The sequence below is a fragment of the Idiotropiscis lumnitzeri genome, chromosome 7 (genome assembly GCF_059441095.1).
Source record: "Idiotropiscis lumnitzeri isolate Australia: NSW breed Sydney's pygmy pipehorse chromosome 7, RoL_Ilum_1.0, whole genome shotgun sequence".
In the NCBI taxonomy this organism is placed as follows: domain Eukaryota; kingdom Metazoa; phylum Chordata; class Actinopteri; order Syngnathiformes; family Syngnathidae; genus Idiotropiscis; species Idiotropiscis lumnitzeri.
The window spans coordinates 18,691,160-18,711,906 of NC_142397.1; the positions used below are offsets into that span (position 1 = coordinate 18,691,160).

At 38.8% G+C, this 20,747-nt stretch overlaps 1 protein-coding gene across 5 annotated transcripts in view; it reads right to left on the reverse strand.

Moving 5' to 3' along the window:
- LOC148333847 (unconventional myosin-Ic-like) overlaps nt 1-20,747 on the reverse strand; it is a 61,316-nt gene that overhangs the window by 15,906 nt on the left and 24,663 nt on the right. For 3 of the 5 annotated variants that reach the window (XM_088300242.1, XM_088300243.1, XM_088300247.1), the window contains 5 exons: nt 6,336-6,491; nt 5,037-5,152; nt 1,265-1,463; nt 763-843; nt 317-496 (listed from right to left, as the gene is read on the reverse strand). In XM_088300242.1, the coding sequence (XP_088156368.1) occupies nt 317-496; nt 763-843; nt 1,265-1,463; nt 5,037-5,152; nt 6,336-6,491 (732 nt within the window). Of the gene's footprint in view, nt 1-316; nt 497-762; nt 844-1,264; nt 1,464-5,036; nt 5,153-6,335; nt 6,492-14,095; nt 14,238-15,095; nt 15,297-20,747 lie in introns of those variants that run through there. The other 2 variants (XM_088300246.1, XM_088300244.1) reach the window with 2 other exon arrangements.

A 20,747-nucleotide genomic window follows, 5' to 3' on the forward strand; every position in this document is an offset into this window, starting at 1 on the left:
CGCTAAAGATGTGGTCAGACAATAAAATTGGGGTTTTCTTTTTGCAAGGTATTGCCCATTAACGACTAGGAATCAACTTCATGCGATAAACTAAATTACCAAAAAGGATTTCAGCCAGATGAACACTATAATTTCTTTTATCTGGTAATTTGACCTCCCCAGTATGCAGATACTTTTTCGAGATATTACAGTTAGTTATATACAGAGGAATTTGGACAGTAGATTTTCATGATTTGGCCTTCATAGGCAATAACAATCAAGATGTGACAGAAGAGTAGACTTTCATATTCTGGAGCGTTCACAAAAGCATCCTTACTTTGACCAGATACTGGTATTGCTGAGGATTCCTCTCCAAGCCAAGGCGTCGAAGGAGGTCTTCCTCGCCTCCCTCAATCAGCTGATAGAAAATGTGGAAGTTCCTCTCGCCATGGTTCTGGTGAACCACCCGCGACTTCTCCAGCAGGTAATTAATGATGTGACCTCCCACTGGGGCACCCTGCCGACGGGACAAAGGCCAGGGATGCGAGGGAGCGCAAAGTGAGGCGGGACAGGAGGAGAGAGTAAAGCTGGGGTACTAGAGTGTGATTGTAACATGCAGGTCAGGGTAAATATTATGGGACCATGAACACGGATGCGGGAGTGGAGGCGTAAAGTGATTACATCATAAAACATGGAGACTCAGCTGCATGAACGTAGACGCTTAATTTCAGTAGCTGAATGAATTTAACATAGCTGCCTCGCCTAACTGTAAATCCTGCTCACCTTGAAGTCAAACTGGATATCCATGTACTTGCCAAAGCGACTGGAATTGTCGTTTCGCAATGTCTTGGCATTGCCAAAGGCCTGAGGGAAGAAGGACAGAGAAATTGTAAAGTAGAAGTGGGCTTTCGGTAAGAGAGGATCACTGACGGATTTAAAAGTAGCATAAAGGAGGAAATTCAAACTACAAGGTTAGAGTTCTTGCAGTGTTTGGGACCACAAATTACAAGCTATAGTAAACGCACATCTGGAGAGCACCTGGACTTGACATTCCAACATCAATAAAGAGCTACAATTATCTCACAAACGCATTAAAAAAAGGTCAAAACATCACACAGCGGATTTTAAAATCACTTTTTGAACAAAATTAACGTAATATAAGTCGAATAAGAAGTCAGATACATTCGGGTAGCTCTTGAGCCAACAGCAAAAGAAACCTCGACAAGTGTGATGCTTTACAAAGCTTACGGTCAGCATGGTGCAAAAATAAATCTTGGCGTCCCACCTCGAGCACTGGGTTGGACTGCAGGAGACGGTCTTTGATGGTCTGCACCTGCTCGCTGGCTGGACACGTCACAGCGTAGTATTGTAGGATCTTTTTGGAGGCTTCCGTCTTGCCAGCGCCACTCTCGCCAGAAATTAGGATGCACTGGTCTTTCCGCTCTGTCCTCATAGAACGGTACGAGTTATCGGCCACTGCATAGCTAGACGAGTGGAGAGAGAGATAAGATGTGTCAAGTCCAAGTCCAGTTCAAATATTTGGGATTTTGACATCTGCTTAAACATATTATTTGGAATTTTCCTTGTTACTAAATACTAATTAATGAGAACAGGGTTGAGCAGATAAAACGTTTGGTCCCTTATTGATCATTTTGACAACTTTGCTGAATTGATTCATCACCTCTTGAAAGAAATAGATAGATTAATATAATTTACCAAGGCATGGCTAGTGCCCAAGCTAACAACAAATTAGGGCTGAGCGATAGGACCTAAAATCAATATCGCGGTAAATTGGGCAATTTTACCTTGATAACGATAAATGCACGATAAATTCCCCCTGAGGACCAAAATCTAAATAAATGCATATTAACTGTTTTTTTTATTGAAAAACTGGTACACATTACTTTCAGTGAAAAATAAAAGTACAAAAACCATTTGTATAAACATTCCAAAAATAGCTTGCTTTGCATGATTTGAACAATGTCACAAAGAACAGGAGAAAAAGGGTCCCTCTCACAAAATCTTTTTCTGCAAATAGATTGTGCCGAGATGCTGTAATGCCATTTGCAAAGGCCTAGATTTGTGTAAAGGTATCTTTCTAAACAATATAAATAATGCCATGTGCAAAGGAGCTAGTCATCTGTAAACAAAATGCTAAATAGAATGAAAAAAATGTCAATGGAATGCCAGTGCCAAATAAACGCGTGTGCTTCATCAGGAAAATGCCGTCTCGAGTACTCCGGTGTGCAGTCGCCACTTGTCGTCTATGTACTGCACATTTCAGGCTCAAACAGGGATGCATGTTGCGACTCGACCACAAGTCGGATGTGGATGCAAAATGCTCGACATGTCTCCGCTCCCGTCCCGATGTTGTCCATATCGGGAAGTGCTGTTTGCGGCAAATATTTTCGTACCTCTTGTCGGCTACGTTCCTGAGGCGTTTAAATCCTGTGCGCTCCACTGTAACTAGAGGAGCTATATCTTTAGAGCTATGTGCTAGGCTATCGCGTCCACCACTGAGACGTTCTCTCGTATGGTGTCGCCTTCGTTATGGGCTGTTGTCACTTGTCCAAACTTGCTCCTCACTTTGAACTTTTAGCACAAGCTCCAATCAAAAGCATGGTTGTGTTGTGGGTGGTGAAAAAGAAAAGGTTGGACGCGCTGTTTTGGTGCTTACGATGCACTTTGTAGTTCATGTTCTTTTGCTTAAACATCGTCTTTATGGAACCCAAAACATTTCCAAACGACAGATGTCGAATTTATTTTCGGGACAAGCGCAACAGGAACAATTTCAACTAACGTTACTTCGTCTTCAGCCGTGTCAGCCGCTTCTGAAATTGAATCGCCAGCTACGAACGCGTCTTGTTTACATTCTTGTTCAGAAGGGTGGAGTCACGTGACGACACGCGCAGTAGCCGTCTTAAAGGGGCATAAACATCGCCGCAGACAGAAAAGACTTCTTTTTCTTTATTTTTTTTAGACACCAAATTTACCGACATGGGCAAAATGATGTCGGTCATTGTAATACATTTCGGTAACGGTAAATTTTCGGTTTATCGCCCAGCCCTACAACAAATCCATATGTCAGCATAGCTTCATATTTGCAGAAATGCTGATATTTCTCTAACGAGAATCTGTAAGTTGTCGGCAGTTTTTGTGCCGTGTTGTGTTCTATGGTGGACTCACTTGTCTTTCAGACTGTTGTTTGTTGTTCAGTTATTACAAAACATGCAAAAGTGATAATTGTTTCATAGAATGATAGCCGGCAAATAAGAGTACGCGGGGAAAGAAATTTGGAAACAAATGTAGATACTCTAAATGGGGTAACTGTTCTTTGCTCTAAAAATTAACAAAAAAACAAAAAACAAGGAACCGAATAAGTGCTCAAATAAAAACACCCTAGTCTAGAATACGATACAGTACAGTACACACAAAAAAAGTTAGGGATATTGTCTACCTGTTGAATGTCTTAGGACTTTTTTTTCACAATTTGCTGTTCTCTAACAAGAAACAGCAAAATTCACATTAGGTCTGTGATTGTTGAACAAACAATAAATTGTATATTTCCGTTTTTTTGCAATTAGTGCAATTCCAAAGTAATCCAATCTAGACTATTCCATTGAAAAGTGTAAAATTTCGTTAAATCCAGAGTGTGCAATTCTGGGTGCCATTTATCTGTGGACAGATCACACAGTTCAACTTTCTTGCATCTTAGTGCAAAAAAATTGACCGCCCAAGTGTATCAGTAAAATTAACTAGTAAATTAAAAATGGAGAGGTAGGGGGGGGTGTTTTCGGTTGAACTTGGATAAGTCGTGTAATTAATGACCACCATATTCCATACAGTCCAGAATGTTGCAATGTTGAGCCAAGTTACAGTATCAGCTTGCAATGTCTTGCTGCTCTCTGCTTTGGGATGTTGTTTCAGCCTTTTTGGACACATCACTGACACCTGACGAATTGAAAGTTGAGATAAACCAGCTTGGCCAAGGTTGCTTCAGATCGTAATACCAATATTGTGGAAAGCATTGCGTTGAGGGTCAGGTTAAGTTCAGAGGAATTGCCTGTCAAGGGGGGAACCTCATTTGCTTACATTTCTTCCCACACCTCCCTGACCTTGTCTCTCTGGCCCTCCATCTCGACTTGACGATTTTCTTCCCCTTTCCACTTAGGGGGAGCAAACATTTGCACTTAAGTGCTGAAGTCAAAAACGCCACATCGGAAAGCGAGTGAGCTCGGGGGAGAATATTTGGTGGATGTCACCTCAGTCTCCATTTAGAAAATATTAGTTTAGTAGCTGACCTAATGGTCTCGGGAGAATTTATTGCGAGTTCCCTCAGCATTCCTGTGGCAACTTTACAAATAAACACTTTGCTTGTGGCGTGACATGGAATCTTCTAAACAATAAGCAGAAATCTAGAGTGCTACAGTCAGTTGATGTTTCAATATTCATAGTCTGACTACTTTTTGAAGGCGAGTTCAAATGTTATGTCATTGTGGAGGAAAAAGCTTTATCATATTTGGCCAGATTTATTCTAGAAAATAGTGGAAACAATATCAAACGCATGGTTTAGTGTGAACAATGCCGGCAGTAGCTCATGTCTAAGGACTTTGGCATTGAAATGGTTTGAGTCCTGCTGCGGACAAAAACTAAAAACAAATAATGGAAAAAAGGCAATTAGTTGTTAGAGAGTTGCTAGTCTGCTTCCTGATGACTGTCAAGGTGCCTTGCACCCCTACACCATGTGTGATCTAGTTCTCTTCGGTATGGTGGGTGACCACAAGATACAACAGAGTGTGAAATTGAAAGATTATGTAATTCATTGAAATATAAAATTTTTATTAACAATACACTGCTTGAATGTCGGGATTGTCGCAAACTTGGAAACCCTGTATTCTAGAATTGATTTTAATAAGAATTACAGTATCAGATTAATACAATACAATACAATTTTATTTTTAGAGCACATTTCACAACAGATGGAGCTGTAACAAAGCACTTTCCATATGGTGTAATATAAATTAGCAGGTAATAAGAACACAAAAAAAAAATCTTACATGTGTGGTGAGACCTCATAGAAGTTGACTCCACGGTATCGCTCCATGTGGTTCTTGGTGTAGATCTCCAGGTCTTTATATGGGTTAACCGACACCAGCACCGAGCCAATGTAAGTCTGAAAGACAAGAAACAAGCACATTTTACATACAGTTTCAAGATGCAGTTTAATTAAACATCAGGACAAAAGAACTTCCGATCTAAAGTAGCCTTGAAATATTTTAGCTTAACAAGCATACTTGATTTTGACTGCTAGCTTGGTAAGGATGTTGTAGAGGAGGTTGATGATAATAAAAAAAAAAAGAGTTGAAGTAACTTAAAACCAATTTTGATGAAGACAATAACGAGATCAATCAGAAGGCGAGAAAAAAAAAAACGATAAAAGAAACAGCCAACAAAATGACCAGATACAGTGTGGTGTTGTATTGTTCACTTAACGTATTTACAGTAAATGTATTATTGTATATCCGTATCACGTATCAAAGAAGACCTCAGCAGCGCAGTATTATATTTTCTATTAAAGTGGTAAAGTGGTATTAAAGGGTACGTTTGCACGACAACCTAGTAAAAATTGTTATGTCCATTTCCCCCCTTCGACCAAGAGACCACATTATCCGACAGCTCCAAATATAAGAGGGAGTGTTTTTTTTGTTTTTTTTAGTGCAAAGTTTAAGATGAGTTTATCTATTGAAACAATAATAACACACAGCTGCTGGCAAATTGTGTACAAACGATCCTCAGTTTAAGACAGTTCTGACATTCATCATATTAAGAATAGTGCGCAATAGATGCGTCAGAAATGATCGATTAATTGACAACTAATCAAATATCTAATTAATCATCAATTATTTTAATAATCAAGTCATCTTTTAAAGCTGAGAGAATGCTAATCCCAACAGTAATTATTTATTCATTTCTGATGTTATACTCGCCAATATTTTTTTTAAACAAATTAAGTAACTGGTTCAATGTTTTTCAAAGCAAAAACCGATGTTTGCAAATGCCTTATTTTTAATTAAACACAAACACTAATAAGTCTGCTCGCATGAAGGACTACGATCCCTTTATGATATTGCTTAATTTTTGCCTTTTTTTTTTTTAAACCGAACAATATCATATAACAATAATTGGTTAATAAACAGATGATAGCTAGTGCGGAAACATAAAGTCATGTAGTATAAATAGAGAGATTACTAACTGCAAAGAGATTTGGTTATCTTTAACTTGGTTTCTGCAGTACTTTGAATTTGTCATTCAACTGAACAAGTTTTCCCATCCCTCCCTCAGTGGTTTCCACTTACATAGATGAGGTTCTCTTTGAAGCGTTTGCGAAGATTCTCTATGAAAGCAGCCTCGCTCGTGTAGTTCTCCAGCAGGACAAAGTCCTGCACACCCACTCGGTCTCTCGCTGTCAGGGCCGACTCCATCATAGCCCGCACCCCGTCAGTACCCACCACCTAGAAGAGGACAGAGAGGGATTAATTAGGCAGGGTGACCGATTGAATCCAATAAGCAAAGCTGTGGAGCACATCAGCTCAAGTAGGTCTCTTCCATGAGAGGAGGAATGAACGGACACACCGAATGTCAAGGGCAACTGTTTATTTGAAAAACTATGAAAAATAAATTAAAAGCACAGACTCTTGAACACTTGTTTTTTGTCCAACATAAACAGTAATGACTTAATTTGGTCAAAAAAAAGTAGCACCTACATGCTCAATTCCAACCAATAAAAGATTTTTTTTTAAATGAGGTAGCGTAAACGCTTTAAGATGTGATAATGTGCCATTACAATATATCCACATGTCAAAGGTTGTCAATGTCACGGTTATTTCTGATTTTAATTTCAATATGTTAAGAGTCATATCGGTTTGAGGTCAAATTCAGTTTTTCAGTTTTTTGTACTTCCTCTTAAGTACTACTCGGTTTTTGTGAGCAGTTTTTAAAGTACTTGGAATTGTTGTGAGTCCTGTTGCAGTAAACATGACCATTTATAGTTATTAAAAAAATAATAATGAAAAAAATAAAAGTTAGACATAAATCAAGTTGCAAACATTTTGAATGAAGCACTCACATGTTTAAGGTCATCCACACATCTATCCAAGAGGTCATATTTCAAAATGGAAGCTTGCGTTTTACTCATAATTTTACAAAAGCTGTTCACATCCATGTTTAGCGTGTAGGCAGCAGCATCAAAGTGAACAGGACTTTGTTCGCACACATTCACACGTACGGCGTAGAGCAGGTGGTGTTGTGCTAAGTGGTACAGTAGTTGTTGTCCCCAAGAGCCCACAGACAAGATCAAGAGGGAGAGAAGCTTTGGGGGAGGAGAGACCTGATTAATTAGAACCGCAGGCTTTAGAATAAGAAGAAGAAGAAAAGGTGGGTGAAGCAGAGAAAAAGATAATTGATAAAGAAAAAAAAAGTTTCAGCAAGGGACTTTGCTCCTCTGAATTGCATCCTGCTTAATGAAATTTTACACAAATGTGTCTTCAGAAGCAGAGTTCTAAGTGTTTTGAATATTTATGGAACAGTTTTTTATTTAGATTTGATGTTTTTTTTATAAATTCAGTTAGTTTCCATTGGATTTCGGCACAGGTTTCTTAGTTTTTACATTTGCTCTTATCATATATATATATATATATATATATATATATATATATATATATATGTATACACACACACATATATATATATTAGTGCTGTCAAGTGTTTAATTTTTGAACTAATTAATCACAAAAAAATTCCATGATTGTGACGCTTATAACAGATATTTACTTGAATAATATCTTGGAATTGATGTAAATCACCAAATATGAAGTATATTTAATTCAAAGACTGTTCTAATAGCTTTCTTGAGATTCTTGAATACGATCTAAATGGAGACATCTTTGCAGACATTTATTTTTGAAACATTTCTCAAAACGGCCCACAAGCGCCACAATCCAGCAGTGTTGCTTTGCAAAGCCCAGTGATAACTTAAACACAGTGTTTTGTTCTGAGACGTGCTAAAGACAGCTAATATGGAACAATATTTGCAAAGTATGCAAATTATTTTATAAGTAAATCAAACTGAGTAAACACAGTTAAAAATATTCAACCGAGTTAAAAGTTTTTAGATTAATCACCTGTGAATGCTTTAATTTTGACAGCCCTAATTATAATATATATATATATATATATATATATATATATATATATATATATATATATATATATATATATATATATATATATATATCAGGAAGGGGGAAAATACAGCACTGTTTATACAGTGCTGTATTTGCCCTAAAAAAACTAACAAAAAAAAAAAGGCAAGTATTGTGTCATAGAGTAAACTGCAATTCTCGGATGTACAGCAATATCGAAATATATTTTAAACAAGCCCCAAAAGCTCATGTATGAAAACAAAGGACATTTCCACTATAATCATATAATTATAGTTCGTTTTAATTAGTTTTATAAACTTAAGATGTAGTTTCAGTTACTCTGTTTTTCAGATATGGAAAACATCTTGGCCCCAATTTACACAAGTCTACATGATTACGTTTGATCCTGTATTTTCAAAAGAGAACGCTGGTGCCTCACGGTGCTCCGTAGCGTGGTGGGAACCATGGGACACCAATGTGATGAAACTTCAGAATAAAGTGACCAGTCCGCCTGGCCTGGTTTGTTATGTTTAGTTGCTTTAATGTAGCATTTTGCCACATCTCAAAAACTTCTAAATGACAAGAGTGCCTGTTTGAGCCGACTTGCGTTGCCTATCTAATTCATGACATTTCTGTTTTAGCTTGGTTTGGCGTCCACGCATTTTATAAGCTCATACATGTCATCATAAGGAGTAAATATTAGAATGTGTGGTAAATATTGGTTTTAAAACACAGATTGTACTGTAATTGTCACTGCAAATTCTAATCAGAGAATCCGTGTTGCATGAGTCTAAGTCATGTTACAGGCATAGTTCAGGTGTAATAACTCGTTGTTTGTCTCTCCTTGGGATCCTTTGGGCTCTGCCGACCTATTGTTTTTCGACAAAACACATTTCTTGGGAGCACAAAAGTTTCTGCAGCTGTGTGTGTGAGAGAGAGAGAGAGAGAGTGTGTGTGTGTGTGTGTGCGCGCGTCGTAACAATTCGGCATACAACGTGAACAAAAAGAAATATGATTGATGATTTCCTTCGGTGTCATGAGCAAAAGAATTCAATTCAGATTTCTTTCTTCATCTCAGAAGCACAAGATTTGTTTTTTTTAAATGTGTATTTAACGAGTGTTAGGAACTAAGCACAAGGCCTGCTTGAGTGGCTGATTACTTGATGTGTCCCAATAATTGTCGCCGCATGTAGTTCGTGCATGATCACCATTCCCAACTGTTTTCGCAGCTGCAAGCAAACGTTTGTTCAACAAAAAGGTTCACACACCATAATCAATCACGGACTCATTTGTATTAATTTGTAAAAAAAAAAAAAAAATCTTATATTTGTACCCGTCATTGGAATACAAAGTTGTACAGTCATTTTCTTAAATTTCCCCTTTGAGGCTCAATAAAGGAACAGCTTGTACCTTCGTAATTGTGATTACATATTCATAGTCTAGCCCAGAGGTATTCAATTAAAAGTCACGGAGGTCCACGACTAAAATTTCTTCCAATTAAAAGGTCCGAACCAAAGTCCAACTTCCCGAAATGTCTCGCCTATGTTCACATTTTTATATTGTTTCGATATTTAGTCATTTTCAACAGAGCACACTTATATACTAAATATTTAGCAATGTTCCCATTAAACACCTTTGACAGTCAAACAAATATAAGGCGTTTATTTCACATTCAAGAAAATGTGGCTCCAGGAATTTAAGGGTGCCACTTCCAGAAAAAACAGTAAAATATCTCCTGTAGAAATATATCAAGTGCTAAGCATTGAGTTAACATCTTTTACCTTTTTTTTTTTTTTTTTTTTTTTTTAAATCAAAGCGTTATCAGCCTATAAAAAACGGAAAGCCCAATTATCCAAGTAAACCAGGTCAACATGTTCAGTACACAATCAATAAAAATGGCTGTCCTCATGAAAAACTAATTCAAAATTAGCTTTGACACCACCTTTTCTTTTGAATATTTTTTTAACATCTCTTAATGAGAAAAATGAGTTTGTGACTGCCCTGCCAGTGACTTAAATCTGGGTTGGAACGGAGTCAGGGCCATTGGGATTTGGTAAATTATTTCACACATCTGGGCTTTGTGTTTTCCTTTAAATAATGTTTGTGCAACCGCATTTAAGCACTCCTTCACAACTTCCCCATCACTGAACGTTTTTTTATGTTTCCCCAAAATCCATGATACTTTTACTGAATATTCGTTTGCATGCCGCTGGGATGTAAACGAAAATGTAAAAATCTCTTATACTGCACTCAAAGTTCGATGTTTTTGCATGCGCTCACCTCAAACTTCAGCGGATAATTTTGCACAAAAGGGTGGTGCTTTGTTCCGTAGTGGCGCTTCGCAATGTTGCGACGGTTTCGGAGCATATGATGCGCACTGGTTTTGAATTGGCTGCAGCCAGAACGAAACTAAATTTCTCCGTCCATTCATTTAAAACAACACGCATCGACCTTGCTAACTTTTTAGCAAGTCATACTGTCAGCAGCACTCTCTTCCGGTCTGCTGCGCAATTGGCAGTGGATCGTAAACAAAAGATTTGATTGGCTCAAATTAGTGACGCCTTTTCTGTATTAACTAGAATTGCAGCGCCAACGTTTGCAAATGCACCCTGAAAAAAAATCATCATAGATTGGTCATGGGTCCAGTCCGAATCATCCCACGGTCCGGGTCCGCCATTTGGTGATGCCTGGTCTAGCCCTTGGGCGTGTATGAATAAAACATCCGTGTTCCACGTGATCATCAGTTTGTCCATAACTGGTCGACACTCAACAGCTGTCCTGCTTCAATATAACTGTGGAAGCACCGCAATATGCGGAATCAGCTATTTAGCATTTGTTCTTCTTTTGACATGGACTAAAATGAGCGAGTGCTCCAGTGATGTTTTTGTTTGCTGACTTTCAGTGCATCAGCAGCTGTAAGGAGCTTCGACTTCTTTGGGAGTAGTTTAACAAATTTGTATTTGCACCTTTGGCAAAAAGCTTGCACGCTGACATGTCTCTCTCTCTCGTTTACACAAAGCTGAAACTGTTATCAAAGCATCGCATGACATTTCGCTCACCGATTTTGACCAGCATGCAATCCCACAAATATATACGTTTGTCACTCGTCCTTCCAATTCATTACAGTATAGAGCGTATGCTTGTCTTGAAAACAAAGTCAATGCAGGAAGTGTGCACAAAAGCAGAAATACATGACTTGAAGGTCAGTTCCGCAACGCACAACACATCCACCTGCCTCTTACTTGCACAGAGCTTCTGAATTTTGCACAGTTTGGGCTACAATTTATAACCGTCTTAAAAATGTCTGTCAGAACCAGCTCAGAATAGATCATTTGAGCCACATGTTGCAAGGAAACAATATACTGTTAGGTTGAGGTCGAGACTTACTAGGAAAAAAAACTCTTTGATGCCGTTCCTCCATTCTCTTACTTCACTTTACATTTTCTGTCATTCAAACACGCTCCCGTTACAATATCACCCCTTCTCTCTCTCCCTCTCCAGATTACTTCATAATTTCCAATGCCCCCTTTCGGGGTTTGGCTTTCCTGACCATAATGCAGCACACCATACCTCACCTCCACCCATTTGCACAAGACACACAAACACAAAATCTCAGGAACACACCAAGTATGCACCTTCCTGGTTCCTACATGTCGTCATACTTTCCAAATTCTGTGGAGAAAACAAAGTAGCTCGAGACAGGTTCGAAGAACCAGAAAGGTAGAGGCCTGCCTTCTTAGTTTAGTACGCTGCATTCATACATCACTCAGCATCTTAGAGTCAAGACTTTTTTTTATTAAATGGGCTTTATGCACATTTTATGGCTCAGATCACGCAAATGTATAATAAATTGTATTGTCACTTGAGAGAACTCTAGTGCATGCCCCCTTCCCTGCACACATCAGTTATCGTTAGTGACCTCCTGCTGGTCCACTACAAAGGCCTTCCACCACCGAATAATAATCACTGCCATCTTAAGTCACTTTTCGTTCATTGAATCAGGTCTGGCATGTATGGAAATTCATTTATGGTCACCGGCTTTTATCATTTCTACGGTGAAAAGGTGGCAGGGTTTATGCTTTAATATTTTTTTCCACTATTTTTTGGGGGTGCAATATTTTGATCACCCAATAACTGTGACATGAAATTTTAAATGAAATGTTTGGAAGACAAAACCAAAACGTGTGTGATCTCACCCATCAAAAAAATTTAAAAAAAAAATAAACTAAAAAACATCAAAACAAATTCAAATAACTGTCTACAGCAGGAGGGGTGTAAAAACTCATTTTTGTGAACAGGCCACATCGTAGTTATGGTTTCCCTCACAGGGCCGTTATGACTGTGAACCCATATAAATGTATGATCACCTTATGTTACAACATACACACAACAAATTTATGGAAAGCCAGTTTTGAAATCAGACGTCAGTAAGTAATTGTTCAACAATTCCAATTTATTTTAAAAGGGGACGATTGGCAACAATCAAATGGCACTACCTCATATTCAATGTTGTTAAAAGTGAAGAAAATGTGCCAGAAAGGAAGTTGACGCACATGATTTGCCCTTCACGGGCCACATAAAATGAGGTCGCGGGACAGATCTGGCCCCCGAGCCTTAAGTTTGACACCATCATATCAATGCAGAATTTTTTGGTAGGAGCACAAGTGAACCACAATTTTTACCCGACGAGAAGTGGCCAACGAATCAGCAGACAGGTCTTCATAGTCCAAATCAGGCTTTTGACGTTGCCATAAAAGTATTGACAATTTGCGCAGCTAACTGTTGATTTGGACTACTTCTTCGCACTGCGACAGCATTGAATTCCCACTATTTGTGTGTGAAGTACCTATTCTCCAATTTCACGCACCCAATTTCACAACTCCAGTTGTACACTTGTTGACACTATAACCAAGATTACCATGGCAACATCCTTGGCTGCGCTAGGATTGTGACAGTTTGGTCTGAAGATGCTGCATGCAATGTCTTGATGTTAACAACTGCTTTTGCTTTTAAAGTGGGACGCCTCTTACAAAGAAATACTTCATTTATTATTATAGTGTTTTATGTTGATTTTTTTTATTGATGAATAGCACTTTGTTTTGTGGCAATTTTATTTGTGCTGTAAAAATACATACAGGTGGTAAAAGCAGCTGGCTCAAGAGAAGACTGCTAGCCCGAGGAGCAATGTGTGGGCCAACTCGTGACAACAAACCAAGCACAGAATATTCTCCAACCTACAGCGAAAAAATGACGACATGACCACATAGCCAGCATGAAGTAAGTCATTATTTGGCTGCATCATGTCAGCTCCTACTTTGACAGTCAATGTACTGTTAATATAAAAGCCTCCAATAGGTGCAGCGTCGTAAAAAAATATTTGATGACTTTGTCATTTCTTTTTTGTCTATTTATTATGCTTCTACTTTTTAGATCTTCCAAAAAAATCATGTAGTCTGACGTTTTGCGCAAGCGATTTCTTGATTCGACAAATCTGCCGGTAATCAGGCCTGGGTGTGAATTTGAAGTTCTCTCTCCCAAAACTTTTGAATCACAATTAATTGAGACAAATAAGACTTTTTTAGAATTTATTTACACTTAATAGATGAAATCATGTAGAAACTACAACTTGTATTCATTTATTTTTGTTGTCTTTGTAAGATAATACAATTGGCTTGATGAAACATTTGAGCGTGATAATTTGGTAGAAAAAAAAAAAGAATTCTTAAGGGGCGAAACACATGCTCAACGGATTGTAAATCAATGTTTCAAATATTTCTCTTTTTGCTACCATGAGTCAAAAACGTGGAAACTTGCCACTTGCTTGTTTTAGTGATTAACTAATTCTATACCATCGTTAAAATTTTTAATGAATCATTAAGAGGTATTAAGAACTGAGAAACTGTGAACTAACTCACCTTTCCCCAACGGTACTCCATGGATATTCAGCTTGAAGTTTCTTGTGCAATTACATTTGTATACCGGCTAGTTGACAAGCTATTCCAAAGCCAGCCTGCCGCTTTCCAGCCAGAGGGGAAAATGAGTTGGGAGGGAGTTGTGGGAGCGGATAGCATCAAGACTAGCAGACATAAACTAACTATTGAGATGAAGTCAGGCGGCCAACAGGAAGTAATGACAACTGTGTCAGGAATCTTTCAGTGCATTGTGCTATCCTGACATATCGCATGGAAATCCATCTTCAACATACTGCATAAAGCTTGAGAAGTCGAGAAAACCGACGCTTGCAGAAGTATGTGAGTTGCAGCTGAGAGAAGATGTCAGCAGAATTAAAGAGGAGACAACACTTAACGTCTTCGCTGCACTGACACATAAACACACTTCTCTGATTAACATACTTGCTTCCACGCTCGGTTAATGCAAAAGAATGTTGCCTGGCCACACAACGCCACCTTGCCATTGCCTCGCCCTGCGGGCGGCGCGACGCAAACGCAATTATGATGAAAACAACACCTTCTCATTAACAGAACAAATGCAAACAACTTTAACATGACAAATAGAGTTACAGAGAGTACAAATGAAGTTGACTAAACACTACTTAAGATGAAGAGGTCAGATAAATGTTCTTTTTAACCTCTCTCTCTCTCTCTCTCTCTTTCACCTGACACAAGTTCAAGAGCATGTGGCAGAGGGCGTTACAGAATTACTGTACAACACAATTGAAAGTGATCCTGGCTAATAAAGACACTTCCTATTCCGCTTCCCCTCTCACACAATGAACTCCAGCCTCTATTAAGTCTGACCAATGTATGCGTGCAAATATATAGGTGCAACTTACCTTTAGCACTTTAAAAAGCAAATTCCACACATGTTCATCCATGTCACAAAACATAAATTCACAAATCACAAACTTCCCATTTAAAAGAGCGAGTCACATCTTTTCCTCGACAGAAGCCTTACCAAAGGTCTGTACTTCATTGTTCCGACTCCTGAGCGATCTGGACAAAGTTTTGGGCTCCACAGAACGGGCAGTCCAGCTGTAAGCGTCTGAGTTTCAGCAAGACGCCACGGACACTATTGAGCGCGGTTTGTTTTTAGAAGTGCTCCCCTTCGTCCTGAGAACCAGCTGCCATAGCTTCTCCTCTTACTGCTTCTGATACACACCGCTCACGCTCCGTCTCGCTTATTCACCCATTTTCCTTTCCCTCTTTCCCTCCCTCCCTCCAAGAGGAAATAGTCACTGTGTTGGGTGACATATAACGCCACTCCACTCCCTTCTCTCAGTTTGTTTAATCGTCCCCCACCCAGTCACACTCTCCTCTCTCCCTCAACTTGACCATCATACGCAAAGATTGAAAACTTTCCATCGTTCCTTCAACTACTTCTCTATACTTTGACGATCATCTAGTAAGAAGACAAGCACAGCCAAGATTATCAGCCCAATATCATAAAGGGAGTGGAAATCGTCTAGACGTGCACACACACGCACACGCACACACACACAAGGTACATCAAAGGCCTCAGCGTGTAATGCATCTGCTTGTTAACACTAATAACAACTAACATTTCACAGTCAGTGAGCATGTGTTTTTCAGAACATTGAGGAAGTTCCACTCGAGTAATTTGACCAACACACACACATACACACAAAATGTAGGGGCGGGGATTAGTGTTTGATGATGATGTTCAACATACACAAATTGATGTATCATTCAATAGCATGGCGATGAATTGCTGACTCCATGGCAGAAAATGCACGTGATTCTGTCGTTGTGGGGCGGGGCTAGTGTACATTTCTCATTTGGTATGGCACACTTTGTCAGAGTCAGGGCTTCGCTTACTAGCCCCGCCCCTAACTCTCACGGGAACAAAATCAGTACTTGCCATTGGCCCGGAAGTGTGAAATAACAGTTAGACTCACTAAATGAGACAAAGTTGTCTTGTATTGTAATGTAGCATCGCAATCATTTTTTGATGCGGCACTTAGAGATGGAGAGCTAATACTGCTGAAGTGTTTCAACTTCCGCATACTCTTTTATTGTGAAGCTACATGACCGGAAGTAGCTGTGTAAAAACTAAGACACTTTCACTTGACAAATAAAACATGCAGTATACTTCTGAGTACAAATGGAATGCAGCATGAAACAGAACACTGCTGAACGTGTTATTGATATGGAAACGCTCATCGCAACAACACTTTACGGTCGATATTTTGCATCGTACAAAATCAATGATTGACTTGTCATTATTAGCGCAGTCTATCAATGATGTTATTGATCAGATGTGCAAAATAAGACAGGACAGCAAACACAATCCCTTTCACTCTGGGGTGCCATTGTGTGTACAGGAGCCTGAAAGATAATCTATTTTTTGCTTAGTCAGTCACATGTATTGTGAGCGGAAAGCTTTTGCACTCGGATGCGGAAGTTCTTCCTCCACCCCTTTAACTGGTAAAAAGGCTGAAAAATATTTTTATTTACATTAAAAAGAACTCGCTAAGGTATGATGTGTGTTATTTATTTAATTTAGAGCAAAGTAGCTTTCATCACTCATTTGTAAATTATGTGAGCTTCAGCCAATCAAAGACGAAACGAGAAGGCAGTGTGTTGTTTGAACAAACATGGAAATAGCTATTTAATAAGCATTTGCTAAACAGAGAAATTATATAATTTTGTTCATACAGAACGTGAATGAAGTTTCTCTCACGATGCAATTACATAAAAAGTCAATACACTTTCAAAATCTGTACGGCAACACCAGAGCTGGTAAGTAAGTGAATGTTCAAAGATGTTGACCCATGATAGCATCTTGAAATTTAGAGCTTCTTGATTATAGTAACGTCAAAAAATGTCAAATTTACATGAAATTTACAGGTTGCTCAAGCATGAGTGGTTAAACAAAAATGGCTGTACTTGCACTGTCTCAATTAGAGGCATAATATGACCATTTAGTCTGGAGCTCTGATATTAACGATGCGTTATGACGACAATTCATCGTTGAAAATTGATGAAAGCTGCAGCTCTAAAAAGGTCTGTCAAGTGGCAACAGGAAAGACAGATTTTATAGGCCTCATTAGGATGACTCTCCTTCCTGGAGATCTAAGAGAATTGGCCTGTAAATATAATTCAACCAGTACAGCATGCGTTAATGCTGCATGTGTCAGTAGCTCAATAGGTCTCACCTGTTTTTAGTTAAGTTACCTAAATGTGGCAAGACAAATGCAGTGATGATGAGCTCGGTAGAACCACAAATAAAATGGGGAAAAAAAAATAAAGGAATCCAAAAGAGCGCGAGTCCACTTGCCACAGGAAAAAGTCGACTGTATTATAGATTCAGACAGAAATCGAGCAGCGCAGGTGTAATATTCACATTTAATCCAAGATCAGTAGCACATGCTCGTAAAATGAAAGCCACTTTGCTTTCCACACTGCCCTCTTGTGGTTGAATGAAACTGCAGGAGGACCTGCAAGTTTTTTGCTGATACAGACATTGACATGCCTGGAATTTTTGTTTCTGTGTCCAGAAGGAGCAAAAAAAAACATACTTTGAACCCGGCTTGACTACCTCTGAGTGAGAGACTCAACTCTGCACACCGCAACCTCTACGCCTTTCTGTCCCAACTCCGAGTATAATCAGCGCGGCAGGAATCTGAGTAATGTTTTCCAGACTCACACTTGCTCTCACCACAGTCGTACACATGGTGGACAAACAGTAGGGAACAGGCAAAGATACGAGTCGAGATTCCAAGCTGTACAACACACAAGTTCACCCGCAACATTCCTAGTTGCTTCTGCCTCTGGCTAACATCAATTTCCGGCACGTTAACAGCAAGCAAAATGCGGTTGTGTGTGCGTGTTCTGCAGGCTACAGTTGAGGTTACATATTTGTGTTGAGTTGGAAGGAGGAGGAGCTTGACCCTTAATATCTTGCTCAGCTGTCAGACTGTTTAACCCTTCCTTCTCCACTTTCGGGAGTCTTTGACTTCACGAGTGACAGTGAGCTGCAAATTTCAAATTGATATCATTAGTTTTTGAGTGAGCAGAGGATTATAAAATAAAGTAGTGCAAACAAGTCATCTCTGTATATGCACCAGCTGCAAAACATTTCTCAAAGTAAAAGAAAGAAGTAGAAGTTGAATTAAATGACACTAAAGATCCTTCATTAGCGCGACATCCAACTCATAAGTCAAAATAAGGCAGTAAAATAAGAATGAACTATATGGCAATAATGAGTCCGCTACAAAGATAAAGTAGTCCAAAGGTGGTTGTTCAACGCTAATGTATGCAATGCAAGAGCGTATTAGTTCACTACACATTGTATAAACATAGAATAAAGGTAGGTGTATTAACAATATTGTTTTGGAGAAGACTCTTAGGGAAATAAGCATTAATGAAGATTACACTACAATACAATGTACACTAAACTGTTAAAGGTAAAAAAATAAAAAAGTCATAATTATCAACATTGACTGATGTGAAATGCTTATATTTTGCAACATTTTTCAGCTATATCGCCAAGCTCTACAAGCATATGTTTGAAAAGTTTATTTAATATTAATACTGACCAATTTATCTAACTTTTTCAGAGTTGCATTGGCTTCTTCGAGTCTTAATATTGAGTTTTATATCGTATGTCCAATTTTGCCATATTTTATTTGATTTATTTGTTTTTATCATTTTCACATAATGGGATGTATGTAACTTTGGAAAAATCCTTAACATCAGTGAGACAACATTTGATCACACCTAACGTTTGGTCCGGATGTTGTTCCAATGTAGACATCAGACGCGAGTGTCGTCGATCTTCTTTGCCCTTCCTGAGCTCAGCTAAATAAACGGAATCAGTTTTCCCATTTTGTTTGGGATACACGCTCAAGACTACTGCAGCATATAGCACACCTGTGCAGATTATTTGCTAAATTTGACCAAAAAAATGGCATATTGGAATTTGCCATCAAGCCACAACAACATTATCCATTGTATTATATTCATGAAGCATGACACAGTAAATAATTGTAGTGATATGTGGACAATCTTGCTCATCGCCAGCATGCATGTGGAGATGTATCGTAAAATAAGTACATCCTGACCTGTATTTTATGGCCATGTAGGTCATGTTTCTGTCCCCTCCCATATGTGCTCGGCTTGATCCCTTAACAACTTTGAAGCGATAAATGATTGACTTTGAGAGGCATGAAAGATTAAGAGGTGCCATAGAAACGACACAAATATTGTTTTATTACATTGATTTGATCAGTTTTATAATCTCTCACACTGGCAAAAAGAGGCTCGGCCTTTTCAGTATTTTAAAAACTGCTTTCCTCTGCACACATTGTTAACATGACTTGCCCATACTGACCTACACAGTCGTACTTAGTATGTGTTTTACCTTACTTAAACAGAAGTGAATATTTTCACCGGGTCCCCCAAAAAATCTTTGCAATCCAAATATAAAGATTTTCAGTTCAGGGATCTCTTTCTACGACTATTCTATTTCATAAATTTCACCTTTTTATGTGCACATTGAAACACAGTGGGGGTGTGTGTGTGTTGGGGTGGGGGTGGCGGGGGGGGGGGGGATTATTTTTAAAAGGCTCATACTTGGCTCCTTACTCAAGACTATGCATACACCAATGTGGCAATTTGCCAAACCGGAAGAGAATAAGCCACTGTAGGCAGATATGACGTTGCGGCTTTGTGTGCAAAGAACCAACTGTCTCACTATTTGGCACCCCACACTGATCTTGAAAAAACGAGAATTAAATATTACATTTAGATTGAGGGGAGGAAAAACCTAAAATCCCACATGTGACCTTGACTCTGTGGGAAAATCTGAAGTGGGAACTTTCTCCTGCTGTGCTCTCTTGCTCTCTACTGCTGCTCCCCTCTTCTGAGATTCTTCATTCCTGTCTCACTTCCTCTGGCAAACTTTGTTCAGAGTAATATTGAAAATGCAAACTTTGACTTTCCATTTTTCATTGCCCATACAGTCAAGAAGGTAAGGTTTGGGAATGCATCTAAATGTACAACACCAATATGTCAGATTTCGACCAAACAATCAAATTTGTATAGCTGACGACAAGAAAAGGCCTGAAGATGCACCATTGGCGACATTTGAAGACATCCTACATCACGCAAGATGGTGTCATCTGCAGCTTCCTAATAGCCATCAAGTAGAGAACTGGACCAAAGACGAGAAGTAGTACAACAAGCACAAAGGCAAACTACAAAGATTCGTTTGTGGCACTGACAATGTCACCATCGGACGACCACAAAAACAGCTGTTACCAAATAAAATCATCACAAGACCATTTATATCAATGCATCACTTTATTGTTGTTTTGTTCTGTAAATACAGTAAAAACATAGTTACTTCCAAGCAGGTTGCGGGGCTTAAGTTCCTACTCATTGACACAGTGATTTAAGCGTCAGCGGCTCCCCTATCAAAATAATCAAATAGGATAGATGGATGGCGATCATGAGCGCAATTCTAGTGCCACAAAGATGTGATATGGAGCTAAGATACAGCAACATGACAGTAAAATTATTCAAAATAAATATTAGGAACATTTATTGTTTTGTTTTTCTTAAACTTAAATTCAAATAGTGTTAT